General features: G+C 42.4%; 3 protein-coding genes across 5 annotated transcripts in view; 1 reads left to right on the forward strand and 2 right to left on the reverse strand.

Moving 5' to 3' along the window:
* Positions 1–1,437, reverse strand: part of crybg1a (crystallin beta-gamma domain containing 1a) — a 39,977-nt gene extending 38,540 nt beyond the window's left edge. The window contains exon 1 of one of the 2 annotated variants that reach the window (XM_086126665.1): positions 993–1,432. In XM_086126665.1, the coding sequence (XP_085982791.1) occupies positions 993–1,333 (341 nt within the window). In that variant the 5' untranslated portion in view covers positions 1,334–1,432. Of the gene's footprint in view, positions 1–992 lie in introns of both variants that reach the window. The other variant, XM_086126668.1, reaches the window with a different exon arrangement.
* Positions 1,438–2,933: 1,496 nt separating this feature from the next.
* Positions 2,934–7,574, forward strand: ccr6b (chemokine (C-C motif) receptor 6b). The gene is made up of 2 exons (XM_086127471.1): positions 2,934–3,199; positions 6,137–7,574. Exon 2 carries the CDS (start codon positions 6,146–6,148, stop codon positions 7,232–7,234), a length of 1,089 nt encoding a protein of 362 aa, XP_085983597.1. The 5' UTR covers positions 2,934–3,199; positions 6,137–6,145; the 3' UTR covers positions 7,235–7,574.
* Positions 7,575–11,982: 4,408 nt separating this feature from the next.
* Positions 11,983–24,245, reverse strand: part of pxdn (peroxidasin) — a 47,055-nt gene continuing 34,792 nt past the window's right edge. For both annotated transcript variants that reach the window (XM_086127609.1, XM_086127608.1), the window contains 9 exons: positions 23,072–23,229; positions 21,048–22,054; positions 20,431–20,927; positions 20,187–20,321; positions 19,733–19,941; positions 18,031–18,142; positions 17,781–17,913; positions 17,168–17,281; positions 11,983–16,244 (listed from right to left, as the gene is read on the reverse strand). In XM_086127609.1, coding sequence (XP_085983735.1) covers positions 16,110–16,244; positions 17,168–17,281; positions 17,781–17,913; positions 18,031–18,142; positions 19,733–19,941; positions 20,187–20,321; positions 20,431–20,927; positions 21,048–22,054; positions 23,072–23,229 — 2,500 coding nt within the window. In that variant the 3' untranslated portion in view covers positions 11,983–16,109. The remainder of the gene's footprint in view (positions 16,245–17,167; positions 17,282–17,780; positions 17,914–18,030; positions 18,143–19,732; positions 19,942–20,186; positions 20,322–20,430; positions 20,928–21,047; positions 22,055–23,071; positions 23,230–24,245) is intronic.

Below are 24,245 nucleotides of genomic sequence, written 5' to 3' on the forward strand. Positions count from 1 at the left end.
ACTGTGAGCAGGCGCGTTCTTACTGTGAAGCAGCAGCAAGTTGTCCTGTTGCAAAGCTCACTTCTCGCACACTGAATGAAGCAAGCCCAGCAGCATCTCTAGATGATCTGCTTGAGGAGCTGACCCACACTTAGGGAGAAAATTTGTGGTCTGGGTTGAAATATAGGTTTTGTTCCACTAGTCCTGGAACTGACACACTTTGTCTATAGTCGCTCGACATCATATACCAGGGGTGTCAAACTAATTTTTGTCACGGGCCACATTCTAGTTACGGTTTCTTACCGTTATGAATTTTGGGAAACCATAAAAATGTTTTATCCCCTCCGCATATTACATACACACAACGAATGGATGAATGACTGCTTTTCAAATCAGAAGACAAGAAAAACTACTGTTATTGTGGATTACATATGATAATTTGAGATTTTGGTTCAGACTTTCGCAAGCATCATGGAACTTGACAGGCTTGATTTGCTTTTGCGGGACACAGAAAATGGTGTCGCTGGCGAGATCTGGCCCCTGGGCCTTGACTTAGACACCTGTGTCATAGACTTTCATAAATGGGTGTGGATCGTATACCCTGCAATGCAGGGGAGCGTCACTGTTCATATTTTTGTTTGAGTTTGCTTGACGAAGACAAATCTGAGGCAATTAAATCAAATTCCATTGCAACAAGAAAAATAATCATTGGTCAAATGCATGTCTTAGATCCAAAACATTGTGAAGGGCTTTCTCACGTGTTTCTGAATGTGAATAAATAAGGAGCTGCTGTCATCCAGTGAGAGAATATCAATGAAGCTAATTGATTTAGTGTTGAGCATTAGTGTAATTTCCATAACAAACATCTCCACAAAATGACCAATAGTGCAACATACTTCTTTTGCAGCTGCCATAACTGCATATGCGGATATAACACAAATCTCTACGACAACTCACTCGTCAACATTAACAACATTCGACGTGTAAAAAATGAAGCTGGTTGTCACTCTTACATGTCGCTGCCGAAGCTTTCCAGTTCATTGGGGAACAACTCATCATCGCCTCCTTCTCTGTCGTCTTTCTGCTTAGATTTCTTTCGTTTCAACCTGAACGACAACGTCCGCCTTGCCTTCTTTTCCTTGGGTAAAATGAGCAAGCCATCACCGGGCAGTGCGGCGGCGTCTCCGGGGGTCCCAGGAGCGGGGCTCACTGGTGAAGTCCGCGACTTGTCTCTGCTGGACACGGTAGCTATTCCATCCTTGACGGAGTCCGACTGTTTGGCTCCCTTGCCCTCTTTGTCCGGTGACTTAACTTTGAACAAATTCTTCACTTTTAAAGTGCTCGACTTACTCATGTTGCATGGGAAACGACGTCAGAAAACAGAGAGACTTTAAAAACTAAGAGGCGAAGTGGCCGATTTGCGTTATCAGTTGGAGGCGTGATCGACTGGTTGAACCTGCAGGGCGAGTTACCTGCCAGGTGATCGCTCCCTAGTTTGAGTTTGGGAACATTTCCGGCTGCAGTCTTCAAAATAAAATACAGCTGTGCGTACCCGTTGGGTGAATGCACCCAACTCAGTGAACACGACAACAATATGTATTTAATGTCCCCATTGTTGGAAAAAAAGATTAGATCATAGATGATGGATGGATACGTAGCCTTAAAGTGATATTTTCACACATCAATTGTTACTTTTATTTTGAAAGCGTATGAGCGAAAAGTGGCAAGATTGCACGATGTCCCTATGTTTATGTTGTGTGTTGTGTTTATTTACTTTATGTTAACTGTTTTGTAAAGCGCTTTGTTACAGATGCAGCTGTTGTGAAAGCGCTATATCAATCAGGATGTATTGTATTGCATTGTATTGAAGTTTCATGCTTGTCACAGCGCCCAGGATCTTAAGTCTCTCAACAATTCAACATACAAAGCGAAGCTCCATTTATTTAAATCTTCATCCATCCATCCATCCATCTTCTACCGCTTATCCGGGGCCGGGTCGCGGGGGCAACAGCTTTAGCAGGGAAGCCCAGACTTCCCTCTCCCTAGCTACTTCTTCCAGCTCTCCCCGGGGGATCCCGAGACGTTCCCAGGCCAGCTGGGTGACATAGTCACTCCAGCGTGTCCTGGGTCTTCCTCGGGGTCTCCTCCCGGTGGGACATGCCCGGAACACCTCACCAGGGAGGCGTTCAGGAGGCATCCGAATCAGATGCCCAAGCCACCTCATCTGGCTCCTCTCGATGTGGAGGAGAAGCGGCTCGACTCTGAGCCCCTCCCGGATGACCGAGCTTCTCACCTTTATTTAAATCTTCATAACCACAATTATTTTTTACACGATTTTTATTTGCAAGCATTTAATTTTAACTGTTGCGCAGCTTTCATTTAAATTTTGACTCTGTTTGCCTGGATCTGGATGTGTACCCCACAATGAAATGAATAACTAAAGAAAGAAATCCATAATCAATAAATCTAGACCATTTCAGTGTGATAAAACATGTTTTCCTCCACAAAAAAAGTGGTTTCATACTGCACAAGGCATGTATTGTATTCCAAATTAAAACTACATTACAAGAGCCTTGTGCCACAATTTTAAATTTGTTGGAATAATAGCGCTATCTCCTGGTCATATTGGGAAAGAGCGTCAACTTATTTTTTTTAAATGTTGATACAGTATACTGTATATATGTCATTGAGGGATTGAATTGTCCAAAATAGAAACAAATCGCTCAACTTGAACAAAGGACATCCTCTGCTCATTTAAACATTAGGCTATGATGAACAGAGATTTCAAATGGGTGACAAAGCAAATAACGATTAGAATGTAATCCCTCATATCTAAAAATGAAGATTATTCTTTGAATCTAGTTCCATGAAGTTCACAGGGAGTGGAATGAAGCATGAATACATAATTTGTCCTCACATATCAATGTCGTTTTTGCAGAGGAGGATCACCGGTGCAGAGGGCAGAAAAAATCAGTACGAATGAAATGGTAAGCAGGAAAATGAAATAGGCGGGTGAACTGACTTGAGTTTTTTCACTCTGGTCTTCTTCCTCTTTTTTTTTTTTTTTTTTTTAACTTTGCTGCTCAAGCCTGTGACTGTAATCTCCCCTGCTCAATTATTCTTTCATAAGTAGCTCAGATACTGTATTGGTGACACCCTGGTACTTTTTTGTCAACACTTCATCAAGAAAACTTCACTCTGTGAAAACATCATTCTGTAGGTATGTTATGAACAGAAAATGCCATTATTGCATGTAAATATTTCTTGATTGATTTGTCTAAGAATGAGGGGATCATATTTACAAATCAGATCTAAAAACACTGAAAAAAATATTACAAACTGCGGAGACAATATTAAGTCCAAGTGGTGCAATCGAGAATTCTGCCATTGAAAGAAAATCATTCTTTGTTTTGAATTTTTTTTTTAGCAGGGTAATAATTTAACAATATATTCTTTCCTTTTTTATCATTATTGTTGTTTTTCTTATGATGATGATGATGATGATTGTTATTAGTTTTGTCATATTTGTTGTTTCTTGCAATGAATGCAGTGAAACATCAATAAAATAACAACAATATTAACTAATAACAATACTTAGAGCTGAGATATTTTGTACCTCTAATGTAATTTGATTAATTGTTGGGAGCTCACTGGCAATGTCAATTAAATCTGAGCATTATCATCTCTGCCAAGGCAAATGTTTTCCACACAGCTCTAATAGTATTATATGTAACCATTGAGTGTCCCGGTACATGCAGTCTTAATTGCCTTTCCAAAACTGAAATCAGCATGAATGCCCAACTGTAATTAGTGTTTGTATTTCTTTGGCAGATACATTTCTGATATCAAGGTAACCACAGAAACAACACTGCTACATATATAGTAGTATTTAAAACGGGATGAACAAGGCTACAGTTTAAAGAGTGGTCGACCTTCTCCAAATGGCCATCTGAAAAATTGCAGCTTCCTTTTTTCCGCTCAATTCTGCATATTTGTTTTTCACATAGACACGACCAGTACGCCTTATTTAACTGTGCTGTAAAACATTATAAAATATCTGTCCGACCTAAACATGTAAAAAGTGTCTCAGAGGCCAAAATGTATGCTTTAAAAAAACTCATCAGTATTATAGGTATGATGATTTATGCTGTGCAGAATATTTTTTCTTTTTCTTTTCTATTCTTTTTTTTTTTTGACTGCTGCTTTTATCATGATCCTTAGTGACCTGTTTTTGTTCGACCGTCAGATGTGTGACTTTCTTGCGTGTGCTCTGATTCTCGGGTATGTCTGAGATCTTCACTGATAAGGATCAGATCAACTTGAAAGATCAAGTGAGTAGCTTACTTGAAAAAAGGAGCTGAAACTAGGTCATGTGCAACCAGAGGAAGAGACAAACTAGAACATAGCCTTTATTCTTCACACAAAGCGCAAGTGGTTGTCATGTTTTTGCTGACATTGCATTGATTGTATCAGAAATTTGCAGTATTACTCATTATTTATAGTGGGGCATCTTAACTTGGAGTCTATCCCCCCCTATAAGACAGCAGCTGGATGGATAGAAAAGAAGGCAGCTCGGTGATCAATTTTGGGGTGTCCTTGGTCTGTATCCCATTGGAATAGATCAACCCCTGGACTGAGCAGCAGCAGAATCACATTGCCACATTCAGAACCCAAAAAAAGGCAATCTCAACTAAACTGACCTTGTCATGGAGCAGAAGGTACATAAAACAATCACACGCCACACGTTTTGTTGCTTAAACTGAATTATCTTCATTCAGTAGAGGGGGCGGGAGTGGGGGGGGGGGGGGGGGTTATGACTAGAAATGTTGTGCAGTGTATACAAAAATAAATGAAACCAATGTACGCCAGACTGCCCCCAGGCTGTAGTTTGGATAGTCATGGTATAGAGTAGACAAAGAAGCATTTGCACTCATATTCACAATTTCGAGTCTTCTCAGATGCATGTTTCTGGAATGTGGGAGGAAGTCGGAGTAACCGGAGACAGACCAACCAAGCACAGGGACAACATGCAAACTCGACACAGGAAGGCCAGAACTGAAATTTGAACCCAGAACCTCAGAACTCTTGAGGCAGGATACCAAATACTAGACAGGTTGTAAAACTTTTTACAAGTACCGCCTTATAAAACGATACGTAGCTCTCCAAATACCACCATAATGACCAACATTAAAATACACAAGAGTACTAGGCCGTAGTGTTCATCAAAAACTGGCAAACGTTTTATTCGCTGTGAAGTATTTAATGTTACAGCACTTGTAAGTAGCTGTGACATTATGCACAATTTGAACATCAACACTTGTAGGAAAATGAAACACGGTCCTCAAATCGCGATTCATTTAAAATGTATCACACATACGATTTAACCCTTTCAGGGACAGCGGTTACTACAGTGGACAGCGTATCATGTTTTCAGGCTACAGGTTATCACTATTGGTGCATGAAAAGGGTAACCAAAAAATATATCTCCATGAATATTTGAAAAGAAACAGTTCTGAAAGATGAAATGCAAATGTACTGTACTTACAAGTTCGACACAACGGAACTATACTTCATAAATCTGCTGTTCTGGATTTGAAAAAAAAGTTTCACCCGCTGTAACAATAATGGAACATAACATTTGGTGATTTTTCACATATCACAAGAAGGAGCACAAGTATCACTACAAGTACTTGTACCATACTTTGAGAACCACTGCACTAGACCAACATGCTCCAAGTGTACATAACACTGGTCAACATTTTTTTAAACTTTTTTTTTTTTTTTTAATCAGAGCTCCAAGTAAACTTTTCTGTTTTTTTTGTGCTTATAACGAATCTTCCCCATGTTTTCTTTTCATCATCATCATCATCATCATCTAACAATATAATAAGTAATAGAGTAAAAATGACATAATATAGTATGTAATATTCGGGAATTTAAGGTGGATTTTTTTTTCTGAAACATAGCTATAAGATACAACTCACGGTAATGTCTGTATTGCACACGTTTTATAAGATGGCTTTAGAACCCCAAAAATGAAAAGCCATTTAAGAAAATCTGCATTAAAATTACATTTGTCTTTTTCAAGTGATTCTTTAGATTGACTCGAAATGCAAATATATGTTGCGGGGTCTTGAAATGTTTCTTTGTTCAACAGAACCAAAGCATGTCTTCAATTGCTCCAGACTATTATAATCCCAGCACTGACGATTATACAGATTGGGAGCTGTGCAACTTGGACCCAAATCCTGCTCAAGTCCTGACCCAAACCTACATACACTCCCTCATTTGTGCCTTCGGCCTGATCGGGAACCTCCTTGTGGTGGTCACTTACATATTCTACAAGAGAACCAAGACAATGACAGACGTCTACCTAGTCAACGTGGCTGTGTCCGACGTGATCTTTGTGCTGGCCCTGCCTTTTATCATTTACAACGAGCAGAACAACTGGCCAATGGGCAGTGGGATTTGCAAGGTGTTAAGGTCGGTTTACAGCATCAACCTCTACAGCGGCATGCTCCTGCTGGCGTGCATCAGCGGCGATCGTTACGTTGCCATTGTCCAAGCCAGACGCTCTTTTGGGGCTCGCTCCAGTTCTCTCATTTACAGTCGCATCATCTGCTCTGCCGTGTGGTTTTGTGCGGCTGCGCTAACACTGCCTACGCTTATATACACCGAACGCTTTGAAGAGACCAGTGTGGGGGCTGAGACCGCGCATGCGATGTGTCAGCTGTCTTTCAGCAAAGACGAGACGGCAAAGTTGATCAAAATGCTGATCCCCTACCTTCAAATGGCCATTGGCTTCCTGCTGCCCTTAACGGTGATGGCGCTATGCTACTCCAGCATCGTGTGCACCTTGATTCGAGCGCAGAGCAGCCAGAGGCACAAGGCCGTCCGTGTGGTCTTGGTGGTGGTCGTGTTCTTCATTGTGTGCCACCTGCCCTACAACGTGGCTCTGCTCAACCACACGCTGGATCTATTTGAACAAAGAGGTTGTCAGAAAGAGAAGCTCCGTCTCCAAGTTCTGGCCATTTCGAAAAGTGTCGCCTACCTGCACTGCTGTGTCAACCCCATCCTCTACGCCTTCATTGGCTCCAAATTTAGGAGCCACTTCAAGAAGATAGTTCTCGACCTGTGGTGCTTCGGTAAGAGGTACGTCTACTCGGCCCGCTCTTCACGTGTCATGTCTGACGTGTGCATCTCGGGCTTCAAGTCTTCAGATGGCTCCAACAACTTCTCCTCGTTAAGTGTGTGATACCTCAATGAACAAAACTCAGGAAAGTTCTGGTGAAAATGGATCTGCACGTATCAGTGAAGGCAACATACATCAGCTAAGCAAGAGCAGAGCTACAGAGTCGCCAGGAGTGGCCAATCCCATACCTATTGAAATTTTTGATCTTTACCTTTTCTGCCAATTGCACATGGATGCAGAATGCTTTGACCCCTTGATACTCTGCCATAAGGGAGGGACAAGATAGGTTACAACACTCACACGCCCTGTACTAAAACTTGGATGCAGCAAGAGAAAACATGCTTTAAGTATAACTGTCGAGATGTGGCATAAACTGTAAATAAACATGCCGACAAAAATTGTTTCCCTGTCATAAGTGATTTCTGTTTATGCCCTCAATAAATTGTGGCTGGAATTTTAGGATACCAGCATTGTGATTGTGCAACTTCCCCTTCAAACATGCGTTTTAGGTGAATTGACTCTGCTAGGTGTGAAAGTGTGTCTACTGTAGTTATTTGTCTGTATGTGCCCTGCTATTGACTTGACACCAGTCCAGGTTGTACCCCAATTGGGAAGTAATAATAATAATAATAATAATACATTTTATTTATAAGCGCCTTTCAAGACACCCAAGGACACTTTACAATAACAAAAAACACAAAACAATACGGGTTGAGCAGCGGCAGCCAAAACGCGCCAGCGTTCACTCAACCCGGAAGTGGATGGATGAATGGATTATGCCCCCATCCATCCAGCTGGACTGCTTGGAGTCTATTCCAGCTGCTTGTAGGTGAGAAGTGGGGTATATATCCAGGACTGGTTTCCTGACAATTGCAGGAGATATATATATATATATATATATATATATATATATATATTATGAGAAGAATAGGACCTCATAAATTAAATCACGAGAACCTGTCTCACGATTATACAGTAATTCATCCCAAGGGTTGAATTCAAGCACCATTAGTTGTACCTTATACTACCACTAGATGTCCTTAGTAAGCTTTCTTTGAGTTTTGGCTTACGACAGTATGAGAAAAAACATTCCCTTATCATACATAATGGAGTGGAGAGTAAAATTGAAATTTAACAGGTGAAAATAAGACCATTCATTCACTCACCCGACTTTCATTCATGTTCAGCTCATCAACCCATCTGTCCATGTCTGTCCATTCAGCCATTAATGCAGCCATCAGTTTGTCTGCACTTCCCAAAACAAGAGTCCATACCTCCATCCATTGTTCATGACTCATCATTATTTTGTTGTGCATCAATCCAACACTCCATTCAGCCAATCAGTACGTCACGTACACGTCAATCCATTGTTCATATATCCGTTGCTATTTCCACCCAGCCATTGTCCATGTGTCCGTCGCTCTGTTCCTCCATCCATGCACACGGACAGCTGCCTGTACACCCATTCATCAGTCCTTTTCAAGCACCAAGCCATCCATTCATCTCCACTGCTTATGCAGGGTTGCGGTGATTTGGAGTCAATAGAGAATCACAGTCTCCTAAATGATGTAACGCAATGCATCCCTGTACGTTCACAGAGAGCGAAAACTGGCTCAACTGTGATCGTTTGTTGACATTCGCTGCACAGAATTACAATAACAAAGAATTAACTCAAGGACTGTGGGTGTGTCTGAAAATGTTTGAAGGCCTCTGTTCGTAGGTCAAGCACTCTCTGGTGAGGAATTAAAAGCATCGGGAGATATACGAGTGCTCGAATAAGCTTCCTAGAATGACTCCTTGTAAAGGAACACGATGTCACTGCAATGATTTCGAGATGTTTAAGTCTTGGCCTCGTTCCAGAAAATTCTACTGTTGTGGCAATGTTGTGAAGTAACTCTCAATGTTATCTACGGGACCTCACTGCAACCATATCCTTTGTGGGGAAATGCGCGCAACCGTGTCATGTTTAGCCTCGTTGAAATGTGTTAACCTCAACATCTGGTGTCTCCATGAAGTCCCATCAATCGTATGTACTGCTATGACTGATTTATTTTGCCTTGTCAGCGATGTTGAAGGGTTTTGCCGCAAGATGCTCTCACAGCATGACAGCCTGGATGGAGGTCGATTGGATATTACTTTGACTGATGAATACAACACCTAATGGAAGAAATAACTAAATACTGCTACATCAGCATTTTTTTTTAAAGCTAGGGATAACTTGTCTCATGCAAGGGAGCGACTGACTCCACGTATCGACTCTTGCGGGGCGAGTCCGGATTTTGTCCTCATAAAGACCGGGTGTGGGGGTTTGGCGTTATTACTTAAGTGGCTTCTACTTGTGAAAGCAGAGCCCAGCGAGTAGGGAAAATAATTTGCCGGCCGTCAGCAGAATAAAAGTATTTTTACTTGAGTTAGACACCACCACATCGATGACTTCAGACAGCGGTGAAATATATGCCGCATATCTGAATTTTACGCCATTAGCTAATACTATGTAACAAAAGTTAAAGTAGCTAACATGCATTCTGATGTTAACTATAAAGTACATTTAAGCAGTGTATGAATCATAGAGTGTCATAATTTTGTACCGTCATGAGCTTTATTAAATCAGTGGAAGTTTTTATTCCAGCTTGACCGCAAATTTCCCCAACTCAATGTTTCACAGATTTATGACGCTCTTTCATTCTTGTGTTGGGGCACATGTGAAGCTCGGTTGGCAATATAAATAATCGCACATGGGCTGCTGAGGTACTTTGAGAGGAGGTTTATATAGCTGAAACAAAATATTTAGTGCGATCTCCAGGGGAGCAGGATTCTTTGCGACAAGCTTTTAATGTGTTATTACAGCCATGGGAAACCGTGCACCCTCAGCCACAAAAATGCAGGAGAAGCACAGTGCAGTTCATTTTGTATGGGGAACACCACCGCAGAGAGACATCGCCGAGACTTTTGGACCTGATGTCATTTTCCACACTTGATGTGACAGTTAAATATGTTCTCATTAAGATTATTCACCAGTTCCGAGATGGTTGCTTTTTTTCAAGGTATAATTTACTCATATCTAATTGGGAGGATGCCTTTAATTGTGAATCAAACGTATATAAATAACTTTTAACTTGTCAACTACTCATTAAAGTGCTAGGGTATGTCTGTGTTCATGACAAAAAGTATTGTTAGTTTAGTCATATTACTAATATGCTGATGTGGCAGTTAAGATTGAACTCTATGAACTCTGCCAAACAACAAGTTCCACATCCAACCATCCATCCATCCATTTTTGGATCCGCTTATCCTCACAAGCGTCGCGGGACGTGCTGGAGCCTATCTCAACTGTCTTTAGGCAGTAGGCGGGGGAAACCTTAAACCGGTTGCCAGCCAATCGCAGGGCACACAGAGACGAACAACCATCCGCGCTCACACTCACACCTAGGGACAATTTAGAGTCTTCCATTAACCTGCCATGCATGTTTTTGGACTGTGGGAGGAAACAGGAGAACCCGGAGAAAACCCACACAGGCACGGGGAGAACATGCAAACTGCATGCAGGAAGGCCAGAGTCAGAATCAAACCTTGCACCTCTGCAGTGTGAGGCCGACAAGCTAACCAGACGAGCAGCGGACCGCCTACAAGTTCCACAGCAAAGATTAATTAGTGTGAATTTTTTTGCTGGCAACCAGTTCAGGTTGTACAGCGCCTGCTGCCCGAAGGATAAGCAGATCAGATAATGGATGGATATTGGGGGTCGGGGGGGGGGGGGCTGGCTGTTTTAGCGGTGTGATTCAGTGTCATGCGAATGCCAAGTACAGTTTTCTTACCATGATGACCCCAGGACGACCAGGGTTGCCAACTTATCGACTTGCTTAAATTCATCAACTTTTCCGATCACACCAGCAACTATTTCTAGCCAAAAAGTGGATCGCAACAGCATTTTTTTGTGGTGTTATTGGACACTTTGGGAGATTCTGAGACTAGGCTCAATGCAGGAGTGTTAGACAATAAAATAACAAACTATGAAAGGTTGGTGCCCCACTCTAATTTAACGAACCATTGAACACATGTTTTGATTTTGGCGGACATTCAAAGTATCAGCCAATCTCGCTTAGCTGCCAGGCGTCCTGGTCTTTTAGGGAACTAATGTAGCTCCTTTGTTAGACGTGTAAGCTTTTTTCATGTCAAAGTGGTTGTGCTTGCGCATGGCAACATACATTCCTTGCCCCCCCCCCCCCCCCTTTGTTGGCTCATTTTAGGGCCCAAAACAGAGCTGATAAGAGATCCTGGCAGCTCAAGGATTATCGTGCTGGGTCAGACTGTACCCCGCTGCTCTCCGCCAAGGAATGCAAGCAAAGCAACAAGTAGGTAGGTCACGAACTGACGATTCATTCCATCTGCCACTCGCTCAATCTGCCAGCGAGGCTCTCAGCCAGCCTTTACTGTTGATCAGTTTATTAGAGAGTTCTTTGGGAGCACAGTGTAGCACTGTAAATGTGTATTCTTCTCAAGCAAATGCCCAGCACTTGCCCCGAGTTCCTTTTACGTACTATATGTAAAAGAAATTACTGTCCTCTCATCTTCACATCTGTTGTCTTGAGATGATATGATCTGTTTTGGCTATTTCATTTTAATAGAGCTGGGAAACAAGTTTGGTATTTTGATACAAGAGGCGTGAGAGGCCAAGAAAGGACAGGGTCAAAAGTTGCATTTACATGGTGAAAAATTAGTCAGTGGAATTTAACAAACAAACAAACAAACAAAAACCAAGCAACAGAGAACAAGGCCAGAAACACAATTGCCCCGTTTTACGAAATAAAAACTTCCACTTTGCTTTTATTTTATTGAGTATGAAAAGAGGACGCTCGGTCACCCGACTGTTAGCTAATCTGGTAACTACAATGTGGTTGCTAATTGCAACCAGTAACACAACCAATTGCTCCTTTATTTGAATTTGACAACAGTGTGAGCTTCAGATCACAATTAGTATTTGCGATCCTGATTATTGACTGTTTAACATTTAAGATGATAGGCCTAGACAGTTTTGTACGCAGATCAGGGAGAAACAAAAAACACTCTTAAGATACCATACACCAAAGGATAATTGGTCACGACATCCAATAATTGTGCCTTTGCTGAATCTGATCGTACGGGGCTAAAATGATCAAAGTAGGCCCGAGCATCAGGATGCGTGTACCCAGCTTAAGTTGACCAAGTTGTGGAGAGATGTGACAATTTGTCGTGCGTTTCTCTTTTCCAGTCGGTGCATGTACATAAAGGAACCAACTTAGGCCTGCAATACACTGTGCTTATAATTCCACAGATGGAACACACAACTTGTCTATCAACAAATGATGAATACATTTGATAAATCAAAGCGTAATGGTTAAGTCTCTGAAATAGTCCAAAGAGGGACAGTGAGTCAATATATTGCATCCTTTTGCATCTGCGATTGTGCAATCACATGCTTCACTGTGTGGGCTTGTTTGTCAAGGGACGATCACATACTGGAAGCCTTCCTTCATTACATTTCTCTCCCACACTCTGCTTCACTCCCAGGATACAAAAAGTCATTTTTTCGCCTCTGTGGGACACCACATTTCTTTCATACTCTTTGGTCTGGAAATGAGTATGACTTTCCTCCTCCAAGGGGAAAGACATTCCTCAAGGTCATTAAAAAAAGAGCCACATTTGCTTAAATGAAATTCCCAAATGTGATGGTGGGAAGATTTGGCTTTTGATGAGCATTAGCAAAGTTATTGCATTAAAAAAAACATTTTTTTTGCTCCAATAGTCTGCTAATCTTCCGGTTCAATAAACAGATATCAGCTTGATTTTAAACACCACCTGCAACTGTGATGGATTGCTTCCGGACAAGAGAGGTACAATATGGGGGAAAACAAATCATTGAGGAAGTACACATCACATTTGGATCCCACTAAAATAGACATAATACTGAGTAAGAGAGGTTACTTATTGTGGGGGTGATAAAGTATTTTCCTGCCTGGTAAAATCATCAAGATTTTTATCTATTCACCAAATGGAAACTTCATTTCCTGCTAATTTTCACTGCGCGGCCTACCGTCAACTAACAGTAAATGGGGCAATGTGGCATTGTTAGGTTGCAGGGTTGAAACAAAAACAGCCTTGCCACTTACATGCAGTGATTCGCTGAACCATTTGATGATAATTATAGACCGTAGATGAGGAAATCCCTCACTTCCTCGGCATTGTACGTTCAGTAACATTGTCATTAAATTACTTTCTCACGGAGCTGTTTACAAAGAGACGAATCACGCCCGATCTTTGCTTGTGAACGACTGAGGAATTCTGGGAAGCTGTCCAATTACAATAATGTCTGTCAGTGTTCTCGGTGCTCGGTTTGACTTGCAGAATCACACAACGACGTGTCTTCTTCGATGGTAGCCAGCCTCTGCTGAAAAGCAAGGTTCTGAGCATCCCCTGCTGGAAAACCTTATATTGCACCCTGAAATAAAATACAGTAGGCACTAAAATCTCGTAGAAAAGAACCTTCAGACATATATAAAAACTAAAACTATGGAGGGGGGTATTTCTATGTATTCACTTTTATCATTGTGCCATACAAGGAGCAGGAGGAGTATTGTAGTGGAGAGGTATAAATTGATTCCAGGTCCAAGTCTGGCAAGAGATTCCCAAGGAATCATCTCATCAGGCCTCAAAACGTTGGATGGATGGCATACGGGCGTGTGGCCATCCACTCTACCAAGCCAGTGATCTCACTTTTCCAGTGTATGATTCTGAGTTAACGATTTGGAGTCGATCAATCACTGGTGTTGTTGCGTTGCGATCAGTGAAGCGTGGTCTTCAGCCTTTTCGAGCAGCTTCATTAGACTTGTAGGTACTCAGAAGAACCAGCAAAGATTGTGTATGTACTGTTTATAAAACAAACGTGGCTTGATTTTTTTTAATTATTATTAATGTTGAGAGGCATACATTACAGTGCAAAACGTTCTTTGGCAAACATACAAGACAAATGTCTGGATAGGTACTAGTATAGCCACGTTGACCAACTGTAAGGAACAGTGTTGGGAAGTCATGTTCGGTCTTTAAAAACACTGCATTCTATTGACACTTGGGAATGATTTTTTTAAAAAAAAGGGAAAAGGGGCACGTTACTGTCAAGGTGACCAGTAAAACATATTTCCCCAGGTAACAGAGACCTCATAGTGCTATGGCACACACAACGTTGGAAATGGGGCCAAATTACATTTTGCTGTTATCAGCTACATACATACGCATTCAAGATTAATGTCTAGGAATATTCATCAGAACACTACATTCAGTAAAACGGACACACATTGAAGCATGTTAGACTACAATCGGGACTAGATGCTGGTGCAGGCAAGGAGAGACCTGTCAATGGACAGTTTAATGTAAAAACCCGTCCTGAATGGAACATTCCAGACAGTATTATTTCGATTTAGTGACAGATGCTTGCTCAGGACGTTACCGCATAAAGAAAACAATGGAGGGGAACACTGCGGCTGCTTTGTCATAAAACAGGAAGCCAAAAAAAAACATGATTTTAAGTTACACACGTGAGCCAGTGCATTGAATGGAAGTTTTCTATGTACATTATTGTGTACAAGCCGTAGAATCTGTCTTGTTGCATGCAAAAACACTACGTAGGAAATGTGCTTTGATTGTCTGTATCCCAACATTTAGGACCCTTCCCCGACATTATTTCCCACCTCTCATATGGCTTCCATTACAGCGGAATGAGGGTCAGAGGGTTAAAGAAACCTGTGCTCAGTGGCGTGCTCGACTAAATGACGTAACGCCACTCTGGAAAAGAATTTGGCAATGAAGCGCGCACGGCAAAATCTCTCTAAATGTATCAGTACGAAAGAGGACCCTCAAAAGGGGTTAAGACACTCCTGAAATGAAAACACATGATTTGCAAAAGTCAACATGTACATGTTTGACAACTGAATGCATGCAATCCAGTGCTGCAGGTCCGCGGCAGGCAACAAAAAAAAGTCGACAGTAATCATTGCAGTCCTTCAACAACTGTGAGTAGTGTGTGAACTATGACGACAAGTACTGTGGCAGTAGATATAACAGCATCACAGATGAAATGTGGTTTCATAGTTACATACATTCTAGATGTTACTCACTAATATTTGGCTTTGCAGACCGAGGACAACACTGGGACTGACATGACGTCACAATATGACAGTATATAATCAGAAACGGCCGGCAGAGACATTTCGGAGCAGAAATCAGTAGACATCTCTCTTTTTTTTTACCTTTTAAATTTTCATAGGGTTTCACATTATGTTTGTTTGGATAAAAAATAATAATAATAATAACCATACATTGAAGCACCTTGGATAAAAAGATGATCTAACTAGAAAACCTCTTTTAACTTGTATAAAATGATCTTCTCAATTGTGATTTAACATAAAAAAATAGGCAGATATCAAGCGGATATAGGCTGCTTTGCATACAAATGACAATACTTTGAAGGTATTTAGTGATTAATTCATTCATAAGGGTTAAAATAGCACCAGTTTTCGGCATCTCTAACCTGAGAAAACACTGGCCGGCCTCCTTTCAATCTATTTCCCATTCCTGCGGGCTGATGGCAACTGGCCCTGTGATTTGACGCCAAAAGGGGGGCAAACACAGAGACTGAATTGTTGCATTGCAGAGGCCTCAGGGAGCAGCGATGAATCCATTTTGTCCCAGAGGAGGCAGCGATCCAAACATAACAAAACATGACCCTCTCCCCTAATCACACACACGAAAAAAAAAAAAAGAATAGAAAAGAGAAAAAAAATAAAATGAGGCTATTGGGTGTATCGAGGCAACTGGTGGCCAACCGACACTTTCAAGATTCTCCTCCTCTCCGTGGAAGTCTGAGTGTTTCAGACACTTGAGCGTGACTGGCGGGAGGTCCTGAGGATTACTCATGGCTGCTGTCTGCTTTTTGCCACTTGGCTACATCCAGGCACACAGGGCAGCAGGCGCCTTTTAGCTTGACAGCCTGTGTGCACTGGGCCGTCGGACAAGACTCCACAAAGCAGGTCACTCTCGTGTCCTGCGGGAGCAAAGAAAGAAGGGGGCAAACGGGTTGGTTACTTGATGAGATTACGGAGGATTGAAAAGTTCCCTGTGGTTACAATTGGGAACTCCAGTCGACAATAGAACAGGAAGGAGACCAACCAAACAACTGTGACACACCCTCAGTCGTCAAACATTTTGGCTTTTGAGCATTTTGAGAGCAGTCCGCAAATTTCAAGGGAAAGTACAGTGGAAGTAGAATGCCACATAAGTAGCAGAAAAAAAAGCCTCAAAAGTGTCAAAAAGATTCAACAATAATGTAATTCGTCGTGTGGGTTACTTGGGCAAACCGAACATCAGTGAAGTGGACCTTTGCTAAAAAAAAAGCTAAACTAACTAACTAACTATGGATATATATAAAATAATTTGGACCGCTGCATTGCCATGAGTGACAGCAGTGTTAGCCGACCTAGCTAGGCTAGCTAAAACAATGTGGTCAGTTAGACCCATTCAGTGGAACTACAAGGGTGGCGGGAGGTGGACCAGAGGCATTTAATTGTTCTTGAGAAGTTGTGGTGGAATTTTCGGCCAGAGCCACGGTGAATGAATCGCCTACGGGGTAGATGTGCAATATCCGACCATTGTACGCAATTTTAGTTTTAGTTTTAGTTTCCTGTGGTTACTCCTCCTACGACGGTTAATAATTTTCCAAACCTTCAAATATTGCCGTATTATTAAGAAAGGTAACCGTTTTTTCATATGGTAACATTTTTGAAAGGAGAAAAATATTAAGTACGGCAATTTAAAATGCACTGTAGAAAGGCTAGCAATGAGCCAACATTTCCATAAGAAGAGAAATCTAACACTATTGTCTATGTTTATGCTCTATCGAGGTACCTATGTGTGCTGCAAAATGTGCATTTAATATTTGGTGGTTTCCTCAGCATATGTTGACCTTACTTTGCATTCACATTGAGTGCACGGGTCTTGCTTCCACCGCTCTCCATCTCTCCGCTCACGCCCGTTACTGTCAGTGCAGTCAGTCTTGCTCAGTCGGGCTTCTAGTCGTTTAATCTGAAAACATGAAAGGACAAACAGCGGACTCAAAGGCTGTTTCTGCGGGTAGAGACCACGCCAAGCTGGACATTCTATTGATTTGGTCTCATGCTGTGTTTCTTGATTTATTTTTGATCGGCTGTCCTTAATGTGTCAAAAGTTGGAGTTATTTCCTGCCTAAGTGGTTTTTAACCGCTGTCATGTCTGTGTTCTGACAGGTACAGAGTATGATAATTTCAGCATACTTTGTAGCGTAGGTCAGGGGCACCGAGGCTCCAAATGTACAAAAATAATACAGCTGGAATTCGAACAAAATGTTTGGGAAAGGAAAGGAATGCACCTACGTAAAATTATATCAAACACACGCATGCTTGAAAAAAGGGATCAAAGTAAAAACTATGCAATGATCACTTGGCATAAAACAACTACTCTAACTCGAACACTGTACTGAACTTGAATAATCTGCCACCGAACGTGACTCCTAATCTCCAAATTGTCTGCGGATACAAGAATTTACCTGTTTGCGTAAGCTTGTGATTGTCTTCTGCATGTCAGAGACAAAGTCCTGGAATTCGCTGACTGGGGTATCAGTACTTTTTTTTGAGGTCACAGTTACATTAACATGGCTTTTTGTAGCTTCTTCTAAGTGACTGCAAAACACAAAGACAAACAAAAATAAAATTGGCATACAACGCCGTATTCACACGGAGATGAAATTATAAATGGCCTGTTGCTGCGAAAAATGATTCACACGGCGCGCGTGTCACCTGTTTTTCATGAAGCTGTCAGCATGTCTGCCGTCTTTGTAGCTGTGATCAACTGATCTGCGCCCTCTAAAGTGGTAGGACAGTGCGTTGAACTGACCTTTGGTCCTGCAGTCTGCCAGTGTGGAAAAACAACAAAGCAATGCGGCTCACTTGGTGTGCACAGCAACATGGTTTCCATGGGATTTTGTTCTTAACCGAGTCTTGATGTATTGGAGTAGGTATGAATACAAACCCAAGCAGCAAAGTCATACTCAACATCATAAATCTGCATTTTTAACGCTGACTAATCATTAAAAAAAAAAAAAAAAAAAGACCGTTGTCTGCTAAGAAAAAAAGAAACCTTAAACCTATTACACCTAATGAGAAGACAAGATGAATGTCATAGCGCTACCCATCACCATTTAAAAACCGGTTTGGTACCCATTAACCGCGAAAAATGAGGGATTACTGTCAGAGTTAGAGACTTAAACAATGTGGGAATGCTGGTTGCTGCAGCTGAAAAGTGAAAACATTTCAACCCCGCTTCCTTGTAAAGTAGTGAGGTAGGAGCATGACCTCAAAACAACGTGCAGTTTCAAGACCGTACAGTTGAATTTTTATCTACTTTCTGAATTCTGTTGATTCAGAGCGTGAGGCAATGAGCAATCTCAGAAGCTTTGACATGTATGAGAATTTACACAGTAACATAGTTGGTCGTGTTTTGTTAAAAGAGACTGGACACAGTCTTGTTTACCTTAAAGCAGACAGAGGACCGAGCCAAACCCTTAATCTTATATCAACTCCACTACTTCCCACTGCTTGGGATCACTTTGCGTATGTGCTCCAAAAACAAAAGGAAAAAACCCAGTATACAATAACAGCAACAATATTAGTGCAGATTAAAATGAAAATATAGAATCCTTTAACAATCAATGTATTATGCACATGCTGAAATGGTTGATTATTATAAGTGCTGTGTCCCCATACACATAAAAATCATACCTCATGTTTTTGTGACACTGCTCTCATTCTTTTATGTGGCATTCAGTGAATCTTTTCGGCGGTTTTTCATAGAACCAAGCACAAAGTTTGATGCGTATGCGGCACCATGGGACTTTTTGTCCACAAATTTTAAGGAGCACACGTACAAAGTTTTGGTGGTCTTTTTCACATGAACGTTTTCAGACTAATCCTTCTGTCATTCTCAATCCTGCCGGGGACTGTGCCAATGATCACATCAACAGTCTCTCCTCAGCCGGGGAGGATGAATGTTTAAAACATAGCTCTTGAAGCCACAGACACGACTTCTGGTTGTTTGCCAACAAACTCCCAAGCCGTGCAAGCAAGACATTTTAAAATTCGACATGGGCTTGTGACCGGCAAAAAAACCTTTCAAATAAACCGGTCTGGGAAACGAAAGCCCAATGGCTTACCGTGACTTCCGGTGTATTCCAGGAAGTTGTGCCTATAATAGTTTTTCCGAGGAGCCCTCAAGAATAAGGTGAAGAGCCCTTGCACGTACCAGACAACATTTTGTTTAAAACTATATCAAAAAACATGACTTCCTGTTGTGTGCTGATGCTAAAATAAAAGGCAAGAAAGAAAACACTACAGATATGATCGGTTTCTGGGTTGAACTCTACAAATGAAATGAATATTATTTTGACAATGCATTTGGCTCAATAAATACGAAAGAGAATATAGGTGTGATTAGGATTCTTACCTTCACAGCAGTCTTGCCACATCCGCAGGTCGATCGGTGGGATGTTGTCGCAGCTGCCGTAGCCATGTGGCACCTCTGCCACCCGAAAGGCATCGCGCTGCACACGGGTGATGTTATCTCCGTTGTCGCACAGCACCCGAGAAAGAGAGGCCTGCTTCAGCTGAGTCAGTTGGGCTGGCGTGAACGTTCCTGGGTTTTCATACCAGAACCTGCACAACACATCGGTGGATTAGCAATATTCAGAAATAACCAACCAAGCAGTAAAATTCAGGTCAGTTCGGTCCGCATTTGATTTCCGATGTTTACATGTTAATGTTCTATATCTGACCCATGTTGCTCCAGGCTTCCTTCATGGATCGGTTGCACTAGTATGTTAGGGTAGTAACATTACTATTTTTTTTACTATTGTGTTTCATAAAGTACAGCTACAGAAATAAAGCTTTGTTAACAGTACCTGTCTCCATCCCGCAGGCGTTTGAACTGCGAAGCCAGCAGACACATGAGGGTGGGCCCGAGTCTACTGCCAGGAACCAGGTCTTCGGCCATCAGGGCAGGGAACAAGTCGATGTTCAGAGGAGTGCTGTAAAGCCTATCACACAGTATACAGTACATGGTTTGGGTGACTTCAATCCACAAAGTGCTCAGTTCCAGTGACTCATTCAAAATTGAGCAAGAGCTGATTGTAGCTCGAGAATCACCTCCGAAGCTTCTCTCTGACATCAGGATTCTTAATCTCGTTCCTCAAATCCTCAAAGGTCCGAGCCGACGTTAGGTTACAATAGGTCCTGTAATCGTTATATGGCGGTATGCCATGATCTCTTCCTCGCTGTATGTTCATGGCTGCCAGGTCCAAGGCCACAGCGTGGACCATAGAAAATAACCTCTCCGTCAGCTCTGTATTGAGTAGCTGCGAGGAGACCCGCATTTTACCCGCCACGCCAAAGAGCCCGCGGAGGAGCGGGTCAATGCCACCCTCGTTCACGATGCGAAAGGGCGAGAAGAAGGCCCGATGCAGAGAGATGTGACCCTGCTGGATGGGCTGGAAGTCTTCATCTAACCTGTAGAGTATCGGGTTAATGAGGGTGTGCCCAAAGCGGAATGCCGCGGTGGCGAAAGCATTGAGGATGCCCGCGTTAATATTGGGGTCATAACCTGTATACGGCCCCATCATCTTCATGCCTGCCTCGCCTAGGATCTAGGAAACAGAAAAGACTTCTGATCATCCGTATCAACGGTACCAGCTGTTACCTTTCAGTTTTCAAGCAAAAACGAGTCGAGACACAAGTGTAGAACGGCATCGGAAAGGAATCGTTACCTTTGGCAACCAGTGACTATATGTGATGTGTTGCATCTGGGCTCCCACTATCTTCCTGGCCTCGTGGTAGATGGTGTCCCCATCCCAGTGGGGGTTCAGCCTGAGTAACTCTGTGGCTATGCGGTTGTGTTCCCTGAACCACACAGTGTGCATGGCGGTCAGTCCCAGTTGTTCGTTGGCACGGTGGTCTCCAGCCAAAAAGCAAGGAATCGGACTCTCATTCTCATCCCTCATACACTCAGTGGGTGGTCCTGTGGCGAAAGGCAGCAGTGGCTTCCCCGTACGCTGGATAATTCCCTGCCGGAGCAAACCCCGTTGGCTGGCCAAGTCGCGGATCTCCTCAGATTCATGGCGCGAACTGCCGTAGACGTTTGAGGCGTCAATGTAGGCTGTGAGCTGGTTAATTTGCTCTCTTGGATACACGCTGTTCATGAGTAAAGATGTCATCCCACTGCCGCACACGGGGCTGGAGCGCACAAAGAACATGCAACGGGCACCGCTTCTCAGCTGTCGTGGATCGTTGGGAGGGAACTGGATGGGGAAGCACGGCGGGTCATTGGTGCAGACCTGAGTGCACAGCTGTCCGTCAGAGAAGCGCGACTGGCTGAGGGCCGCCACAGTTGAGTCCAAGTCGTGATCGAGAAACTGACCCCACTGCATCAGCATGTGGGTGTAGTGATCATCCGGAGTGATGGACTCCGTTCCAATCATAGTGGTCGACACCAGCCTCGGCAGAGGCAGCCTGTAGTTGTTGTGTGCCTGCTCAGTGGCTCCCCTTGGCAGATTAAAACCATTATCGTAGACGGACTTCAGGAGTCGTTCAAAAGGGGTAAGCGAGGCGCCCCACATGGCGTGCTGCAGGTTGTTGCAAGTTCCATCATGAGTGCGGTACTTCTGGTGGAAGCAAATGTCGGAACAGTTGTTGATGCGGCGGTGGGCTGTGCAGCCCGAAAGGTTGGCGATCACATCCAGAAAGTGTGGGGACACCAGGTCATTGTAGCGAAACTCTGTCGGAACATAGAGGATATCCAGTATGCGGACAGACTGCTTTGGGATTGCAATTCAATCTTAGTGATTGACAATTGTGAAAATTAAACGGATTATTTGGAACTAAATTTCTCGAGTCATCGCACATGAGTTTACGTGGCCAAACTCAAGAAAGTCTGGATGAGTCATTCATCTGTCTGTGTCTTTTCTTCAAACACCCTTTACTTTAAAAGGGAAACACGTCTTGGACCTGCACTGTACATTCGTTGGACCTTTACTAGGCCTCTGCATCCAATTTTACAAATGGCTGGTTTGCTTTTTTTTTGACAGATGCCTCATTCGAGACAGAACACAAAATATGCGCCCTGTTCTCCAGCAGTGATTGATGGTTGAGCAGGTCGCTCAATACCAAGTCAATCATTCGATCCTCTGGCCTCGCTTAAGAGAAGACAGTGCTTAGATTCATAACTTATCCACATTGAAACGTTTTTGGTTGAATTACTGGGAGACTTACTACATGGGCACAGTAGGAATATTTCACAAGGAACCATTAGATTGGCCAACCCTTGTACCATTGTGTTGCTTGGCAGTGATTCAGGAAAGAGAGCCATTCTTTCACGTGAATGTTTGCGAGGTATTGAATCGTGCTTTTGGTCAGGGTGCTTGCATATTTTTTAGTTTTTTTTAAAATGACACCTCGAAATGGCCTTTAGGTTTACAAGCGAGCATGTCTATCCATGCAGTGCCAGTCCTGTCATCGGTGACCAGTTTAGGGTGTGACTCGCCTGTCAATCTAAGTCAGATCGGATAGGCCGCAGCTTCCCAGTAACCTAAACCAGGATAAGCAGTAAAATGGATGTATGGATCAATTATGAAATACAATATGTCCTATATTTTGTTGTTCTACTTCTTCCTTTGATAACTTTGCTGCTGTGAATTGGGAATTTCTCCATTGCGAGACTAATAAAGGTTTTCTTATCTTATCTTACCCTAGATTTAGAATCAGAACAGTTGATTGATATGCAAATCAGCCTCACCAGTGCCGTTGGTATCGACCATGAGACCCTGGTTGACATGGTTCTGGATGAGAAGCAGAGTCTGCTCAAAGATCTCGCCGGCACGAGCCTGCTCCACGGTGTACGGGTCACGTGGGTAACGGAAAAGTGCAAGTAGCTCTCCTGGGGTACGAGGCTGACTAGAGTGATAGGGAGATGTTGGAGAGGCAGAAAACAGGAGTGGAATGAAGAAAACAGTAATTATCCAAATATTTCAAAACTAGGTTCAGACTTGAGCAGAAGAGGACCCAGAAAATGACAATAGTTAAGAGTTGAACAATCACCCTGAGAAGCATTAGACTGTAGATGTACATGGATGATGAAAGCCTTGTACAGTAAATGCTTCTGTAGATCTTGCAGGTAATACATCACTTCCAAAGTTGGACATGAGAGTGTGGCAAAGTGTGAACATATTCAGTATACCATTTCAACTCTGCCTAAGAGAGAGCTATATCGCAAACAAAATTCCTTTTACTCCAAGCACAGTGATGTCATATTATGGACTGATGCCAAAGCCAACATGAATACCTCATTTGACATGTTAAGTACTGAGACGCACATTTGGTAGCAACACATTACAGTACAACATATATTTTTATTTTACGCTTGGTCACGCAGAAATAAATATATACCATGCAATGCACAAGTAGTGTAACAGAGAAATGAAATAAAGCCACAAGGGAGACTGATTTGCGCGTATTGACTCTTTGAGAAGTTTCTTGGAGAAACGTCTTCAACAAACAAGAGTCATCCCGTAACTTCGATTCAATGGAATTCATGTTTACAACTTTAGATTTTTACAACTCATAGTATTGTGTCACAGAGCTTTTTGATTTTCAGTCAAATTACAGTTTTGACGCCTGGATACAAGTGTCCTGTAATTGTCAAGAAACTGCTCTCAGATCTGTATGGCATTGAGAAGAAACACAATCGGTGTACTATGCTATCCTAATAATGAATGTACCAGCAGTTTTGCTGGATCCGTTTATTACTGTTTTTCTGTTTTTCAGTTCATCTGATCATTTTTGCCGGCAGCCTGCGATTGCCATTTAAGACTACGGCTGGAAATCCCCTTCTCTGATTTTTGGGTTAGCGTTTCAAATTGTGTGTATTTGTGTTCTTTGTTTATGTGTTTGTTCATGTTCAACGCATCATG

This window comes from Hippocampus guttulatus, chromosome 13 (assembly GCF_054856545.1).
Source record: "Hippocampus guttulatus isolate MCC_2025c chromosome 13, RoL_Hgut_1.0, whole genome shotgun sequence".
Classification (NCBI taxonomy): Eukaryota; Metazoa; Chordata; class Actinopteri; order Syngnathiformes; family Syngnathidae; genus Hippocampus; species Hippocampus guttulatus.